This window comes from Aplysia californica, unplaced genomic scaffold (assembly GCF_000002075.1).
Source record: "Aplysia californica isolate F4 #8 unplaced genomic scaffold, AplCal3.0 scaffold00078, whole genome shotgun sequence".
Lineage (NCBI taxonomy): Eukaryota > Metazoa > Mollusca > Gastropoda > Aplysiida > Aplysiidae > Aplysia > Aplysia californica.
The window spans coordinates 62,212-69,860 of NW_004797348.1; the positions used below are offsets into that span (position 1 = coordinate 62,212).

General features: G+C 40.9%; 1 protein-coding gene across 8 annotated transcripts in view; it reads right to left on the reverse strand.

Moving 5' to 3' along the window:
* The window catches only part of LOC101854485 (glycosyltransferase-like domain-containing protein 1), a 25,485-nt gene extending 22,299 nt beyond the window's left edge, over positions 1-3,186 (reverse strand). For 2 of the 8 annotated variants that reach the window (XM_035968713.1, XM_035968712.1), the window contains exon 1: positions 3,062-3,183. In XM_035968713.1, the coding sequence (XP_035824606.1) occupies positions 3,062-3,083 (22 nt within the window). In that variant the 5' untranslated portion in view covers positions 3,084-3,183. Of the gene's footprint in view, positions 1-454; positions 551-2,836; positions 3,020-3,041 lie in introns of those variants that run through there. The other 6 variants (XR_004858337.1, XM_013080193.2, XM_035968716.1 and 3 more) reach the window with 6 other exon arrangements.
* Between the last annotated feature and the right edge of the window lie 4,463 nt (positions 3,187-7,649).

Below are 7,649 nucleotides of genomic sequence, written 5' to 3' on the forward strand. Positions count from 1 at the left end.
CTCTCTCTCTCTCTCTCTCTCTCTCTCTCCCTGCCACTACTTGCCTTATAGTTAAGTGTTCCCCTTTCTCTGGCCTTTCCAATGTGTGTTCACCGCATCTTTAAGCCTAAACATTGTGGTGTGAGTGTACACACTTTGGTTTCTACAGCTAGATCAGTGTAGTCATTTACATCATTTGTTTGGAATGTTCCTACGAAGCCTTTTGAGGGCGAAACATTGAACGTATCATGAAATATTTTGGAAATCCTACGGTAGGCCTACTAAGTGGATTTTGCAAGAACGGATCATGTGTAGACAAGATCGCTACTCTGCGCATCATTGTTGAGCAATCGCTTTATATATTAAACGGAATACACCACTTGTGGTCAACTTCATTGGTTATGAAAAGGCATTTGACAGCGTGGACAGGGAAACTCTGTGGAAACTCATGCAGCATTATTGGAATACAGTGTACCTTACAAAATCGTCAAGTTTGTGAAGGCCACCTATGATGGCACAAACTGCGAAGTCTTCCATGAGGGACAACTCTCAGAACCATTCCAGGCAGTGGCGAAGCGTCTGTATAATCAAATAATCACTGCTTCCCCCTTCCTAATTTTGAAACGTTGTAGCAGTCAAATTCACCCAAAACGTAAACCGTATAAATTAAACGTAAAAAGACGTTCATAATCAATAATGAACAGTACGCCTACGCCTAACATTCAAAACGGTTTCACTGCCACATAAATAGCCTGCTCACACCTCTCGGGCCACTCCATAAGCAGTCACAAGCTTTGATTAAATAAGCTTAAAGTGGGGCTGGAAGAGTCTACCAATAGAGTTGAAGGGAATACGTGCTTAGCAGTCAATACTGTTTCATTGCCACATATACCCTGTTCACCCCTTTCGGGCCACAGTTATAATCAGTCCTAAGCCCTGATTATGTAAGTGAACTATTACACAGCTCGAGTCTACCTTACAGATGTGAGGGGAACTAACTCCTAATAATCTCTTTACTTCTGCGAGTGCTTGTTTTTTTTCCTCGACTTTTTAACGTCCTATAATCAGATCGTGACCTCGATTATGACACCGGCTCCTGGCCGCGAAAAGCTAGACAAAAAACAGCCAAAAGTGAAATTTTAAAAAATGATAATTGTCATGTTCTACCAAAGAGTTAGACTCCCTGGTATCTCTATAACATATTATAGATCTAGTACTGACATCTCTGCTTCCTTGCTTTGGGTTTGTGTATTCCCTTGGAATTGATATTTAATGAGATACTTTCCCGATTATTTTGGCGGTTGAATTCCGGATTTGTTTTCATTCACTCGCCGCCTCGAGAAAGATTCTTGTGTGATATCTCCAGGCTATAATATCTGGTTCCGTTTCCCTTTGATTACTCTGTCAAACAAGTCAGCCTTCGCCCCTGATTCCAGGCACAGACAGGAGTGCGACGAAGATGCCTGCTCTCACCTTTTCTCTTCATACTGTCAATTGGCTGGGTCATGAAAGAAGCCACTCGCGCAAAAGCGGAACATTTTCTCAGTGATGCCCAGTTCGGTTTTAGAAAAGGAAGATAGTGCACTGATGCAATCTTTGCACTCCGACAACTGTGTGAGAGGACATTGGAATACGACCAAGATCTCTATTTCGTATTTGTGGATCAGGAAAAAGCCTTTGATCGAGTAAATAGAAACAAGCTTGGGAAGCTCCTTGAGCAGTACGACATAAAGGGACAACTGCTAGACAACATCAGGGCTATCTATACCAACAGCAGAAGGGCAGTCCGCACTACCAGTTTGTTTGTTTGTTTGTTTGTTTCGTATAGGGTTTTACGGCGCTCGCAACTGCATAAGGTCATATGAGCGCGCGGGACACACCTAATACTTTATCGTTGGTAGGAAATTTTGAATTTTGCCCGGGTGGCGGCCGAAGCCTACTCTTATCGATTTTAGACCACCAAGGGATCTTTAATGTGCGCAACTTGCACACGGGCCCTCCGAGATTTTTCGCCCTTGTCCGAGAAGGCTAGGTGTAGATCTTTCTTACCAGAAGATCAGGGGTGTGGCAGAAAGACAGCAGTAAGGAGGAGCCAAGGAGTAGCAGTAGAAAGGCTGCAGAAAGAGTCGGGAGCCCAGAGGAGGGGGCAAAGGAGGTGAGGGGGTGGGGGCAGAAAGTGGAAATGAAAGCAGACAACAGAACATTGTTAGAGATCAGGAAAGGATGTGAAAGGAGACAATTTTAGAGAAGAAATTTTTTTGGTCGCTACCCGGAATCGAACCCGGGACCTTTGAATGAGAGGCCAACACCTTAACCTCTAGGCCACGAGAGCCCCCACACTACCAGTGGAACATCAGACTGGTTTAAAGTAACATCCGGAGTCAGACCGGACTGCAATCTATTTCCTCCGCTCTTTGTGATCTACATGGACTAGATTACAAAGGAGACCAATCCATACCCAGAAGCACTCAACGAACTCATGTTTGCAGACGACCTGGCAATGATGGATAACATGACTCAACTACAGGAGCATATATGAACCAACTAAACGCGAGCTGCGAGAAATATGACATGAAGATCGGTGTTAGCAAAACCGAAGTCATGACAGTTAGCAGGAGACCAGACAAAGAGGATATCAACATCAATGGATCACAACTAAAACAAAGCAGCGAATTCAAATACATTGGCAGCTTTTCCACAGAAAATGGAAAAATAGATCGATAGATCGAGAAATAGAGGCTAGATGCCAGAAAGCCAGTGCAGTCAGCTATCAACTCGCCCCTCTCCTGAAACATCCTAATATCCCCATGAGCACCAAGGCGAAACTCATCAACGCCATTTCCCTACCAACACTCACATATCAGTGCCAGACATTGTCCCTGACAAAGCCATAGAGAGGAAGCTGGTCACAGGTGAGATAAATGTTTAAGAGCAGCTAACAAGACAAGAAGAGACGACATTTAAAATAATAAAATCATAAGGGGCACGGTAGGAGCAACACCGGTCCTACTACTCCAACCACACTTTGAAAAACAACATATCAAGTGGTTCGGACCACTCACACGGATACCCTCAAACCAACCAGCTCTGAGGGAAAATAACATCAGATATTCTGGAAAGAGAGCCAGAGGAAAACCAAGGCGACGCTGCGCTTTTCCCTTTCGTCAACCCGCAGCCCCTTAACGAATCGTCAGCCACATAGGCCTACCAACCTTTGACACGGGTCAAACTTCCATCTATTTATAGGTTGTTACCGGAACATGTATAGGTGAAGTGATGTGCCGTGATAGTCGCGATATATTATTTATTGAGATTGTTTTGGTCTCTCTTTACTCATCACCACGAGAATTTCTTGAAGTTTTTCTCTGGACTCTGCCTTTACTAAAATCTCGAATCTAGATCTAGATCTAGAGTTGTAATCTAGTGGCAGGTTGCAGATTTCTGTTATCCAGTACATGTACATTCAAGAGATTAAATAAATTGGACTAGACTCAAGACTCTAGTAGTAGACTCTTCTACTTCTACTTCTAAACCTTCGAGATTACATTCGTTTTGTTAAAAGTGTTGTTTAACACAAAGTCTAAGAAGTTAGCAAACCTAACACATTTTTTTTCTAACGAAATGAAGCTTAAATTGACTTTTATATTGTCAATAGATCTAGATACGAGACTTTAGTAAAGGCAGAGTCCAGGGAAAAACATCAATTAAATTCGTGTGGTGCAGATGAGTAAAGAGAGACCAAAACAATCTCTCTATTGCGACTATCATTGCACATCACTTCGCCTAATACATGTTCCGGTAGATCTAACTACCTATAAATAGATGGAAGTTTGACCCGTGTTAAAGGTTGGGTGGTGGCTGACGATTCGGGAGGTGGCTGCGGGTTGACGAAAGGGAAAAGCGCGGCGACGCTGGAGTGAATCTGTAGCAGACACTCTCAGAGCTCACGGGATGTCCCTCCTACAGGCCACTCGCCTTGCTTCAGACAGACGCCTGTATCTCCCCGCGACATCCACCGGTACAATTGGAAGAAAAAAGTTAAGTAAGCTGACACTGATACAATACAAAGACGCTTGCTTCATTGTTTGTCTGATCTCCACACACAGAGCACATGGGAACATAATACGCATGAGATCACATAATATATAACAATTAACTCGCTCAAAACTTCATCCAAGTATAGTCCCCCCCCCCAACCACCCCCCTCCCAAAAAAAAACCCCCAAACAAAACCAAAACCAATCAAACAAACAACAACAACAACCCCCCCCCCAAACAAACAACAACAAACAAACAAACAAACAAAAACAACAACGAAAAACAACTAAATCTAAACGCACTGACATCGTCACAGTAACACGGCTCAATTGAAGAAAACGCAGAGCAGAGAGTCAAGGGAAAAAAAGGGTGGAAAAAGGGGGGGGGGGGGGTCTCTTTGGTCTGTAGCTGCGAGGGTGTGCAAACTAGGTCAGATATCAAGCCATGGTCAGGCACGTGGCACAGTGATTCGAGCGGCTTGAGCCCACAAGCCTAATAATACAGCAATCAGTAAAGTTTCTTTGCCTCGGCCTTGAAACATGCAAGGTCAATACCCCAGTTATATTCCTTCAGAGGGAATTTAAGCGTCTGGGCTTAAGGGCTGGTGGGGCACCTAGAAATCGTGTTTGGGGGTCAAATTTTGTAAATTGGGGTTATTAGGCCTACATATTATAGTGCCTGGACACTTCCTGAACAATATCCAGAAACGTATGTAAGCCTTGCTACACCCTAAAGTTGTGTTTTTTGTCAGGTTTTTCGGCGAAAGCACATGTTGTCTAGCATTTTCTTACCTGTATCGGTGGTTTTCTCACAATTCTTTTTTTTTTCACATACTATCCCATTTTTCTGCTCTGTTTCTTATTCAATTTTAATGTAACTTTCACAGGATACGAACAACACCTAGTTCTAAATTTTGGCTTGTTGAATTTTTGATTAATGTAGTAGTTTTTGATTTATGGGCTTAGAAAGCATGAATTTTCCTTTTTTTCACTTTTTTTGCAACATCTCAATTGTAAATGTCATAAAATAAAAACTAAAGCATATATAAAAAACTTAACAATCTAAATTTAAGAGCTACATGTGTACTGTTGGCATGCCAAATTAGAAGTGAATCGGTTAATAAATAAGGAAATAAAATGGGATTGAAAAAGGTATACAAAATCCAATATGGCCGCCGTTTCCATAGCAACCGATTCACAATATACTTTTTGAACTATTGATTAAAAATCCCCAATAACACACGATGTGCCACAGCAAATATCGGCACTCTAGGCCTTGTAATAGCCAAAATAGACCTCAGGTGCCCCACCAGTCCTTAAGGGAGAAACCAATGAAATTTCATTCTCCCCGACGAAAAGAGCACCTGAGTGGATGGAGTTTTAGTTGGAGTTTAAAGTAGTACACTTTGTGCCAATCAGATCAACTCTTCGAATTAAGAGGCCTGCCACTACTGCCAGTGTGTATTCGATTTTGGTGGAGACATGATATGTATATATATAGATCTATATATATAGATATAGATATATATATATATATATATATATATATATATATATATATATATATATAGAGAGAGAGAGAGAGAGAGAGAGAGAGAGAGAGAGAGAGAGAGAGAGAGAGAGAGATAGATAGATAGATAGATAGATAGATAGATAGATAGAGATAGATAGATAGATAGATAGATAGATAGATAGATAGATAGATAGATAGATAGATAGATAGATAGATAGATAGATAGATAGTGATCAGCGGTGTCAAGTCTGAAAACAACACTATCTTTAGCATTATACATAATGTATGTGTGCCTAATGGGTCAATTTGTTTTCAACTAATTTCATTGGACGACTAGTCTAGACTATTATACGGTACCAACTTGGCGTGTTTTCAATGAGACGTAGGCCTAGATCTAGGCCTAGGCTAGCCTTAGCCTACACTTTGCTGTAGAACGAAAACAGGCAATTCTAGAAGTTCTAAGGTCACAAACGCACACAAACTCAAGCAGAAATTCATAAATCGCAGAACGGGGGTCAGGAAAAGACACACACACACACACACACACACACACACACACACACACACACACACACACTCACACACACAAACACACGCACACAGAGGGACAGAGAGGCGAACGCACTACACCGAGCACTCGAGCACAATAAACTAGTCTACCCACCAACGCAAAAGAGCTCCAATTTACTCGGTGGCAATTGACAAAAAGTCAATTTTTGTCAATTGCCACCGCGTCACTCGGTGGCAATTGACACTACCTTTAAAAAAAAAAAATGACACACCAACAAAGAGGGGAAAATAAAAGACAATCAGCTATAGAAATAGTACGTAATGTACAATTTTTATTTTTCGCTTGAAAATAGCCACACACGGACACTTTAAAATTATCAATACATGTCTAATATGTTATGAAGTAGCTTTTTCTTTGTGAAAAGTGCAAGAATCGCGGGCCAAAAAATGGCAAAACTCGCGGCCGCGACAAACGCAGGTACTGGGCTAGCATCTGCGTCTGCTGACATTTTTTGTCCAAAAGTTGCCACAAAAATGGCAAAACTTGCCATAAAAGTTGCCATAATTAATTTCCAAGCTTTCAACTCTCTGTGACGATGTACATAGTAATACGTTGAAAGAGGCAACTTAATCTAAAGCTCCAGAATTTCTTGTGCTCTGTTTTAGGCATCCAGAATATCATTTGTAGCCACACAGAATGTAAAAAAGTGAATAAAAAGGTTTCACTACAGAATGAAATTTTAAAAATAGAACAGAACACAAACAACCACTAAATATTAACAAATAGGGGCGTGTGTCCACCAATGCCAAGATTGGACGTTTTCCCCCTCACCATCATTATCATCATCATCCAGGGCCAGATCTGCGACAGACATCGGCGATCATGGTTCTCCATTCATTCCTTTCCTCGGATGCTCTAAAAAAAGCTACGTTTCCCTGATCTTTCCCTGTTACCCATTTGTTTAGGTTCCCTAAGTATGTTGTTCTGGGCCTTCCCCTGCCACGCTTGCCCTCAATTTTGCCAGTGAGAGTTAGATGTTCAAGACCCTTATGTCTATTTATGAGTCCAAAAAACTGCATTTGTCGTTTCCTGATCGTTTTTAACTTTGAGCGTCCCAGTTTTCCCCCTAAACGTGTGTAAATTGAAGAAAAAGTACAGGATATTACGTGTACATGTAAATTATGAAATCACACACAAGGGGCCTGCCAGTGTCAGTATTCGGTTTTGGTGCTGACACGCTCTAATAGAACACATGCATTTTTTATATATATATATATATATAGATATATATATATATATATATATATATATATATAGATATATATATATATATATATATATGTGGGAAAAAAAATCAAATTAGAGGTCTCAGGTTATATTAATACCAAATGTCGAGAAGAAAATTACCACGCCCCACAATTCCCCCCCATCGCAGGGGGGAATTTAAAAGTAATTTCTTGGTTTTTTTTTTTTTTTGGTGATGGTCTTTTTTTTTCTTCCACAGAAAAACATCATCACCAAGGTTGGGTAAACATCAAGTATCTTATAAAAATATATTAATTTTTGGGTGGTAATTTGAGGGATTATAATAGATTTTTTTCTCTCTGTGT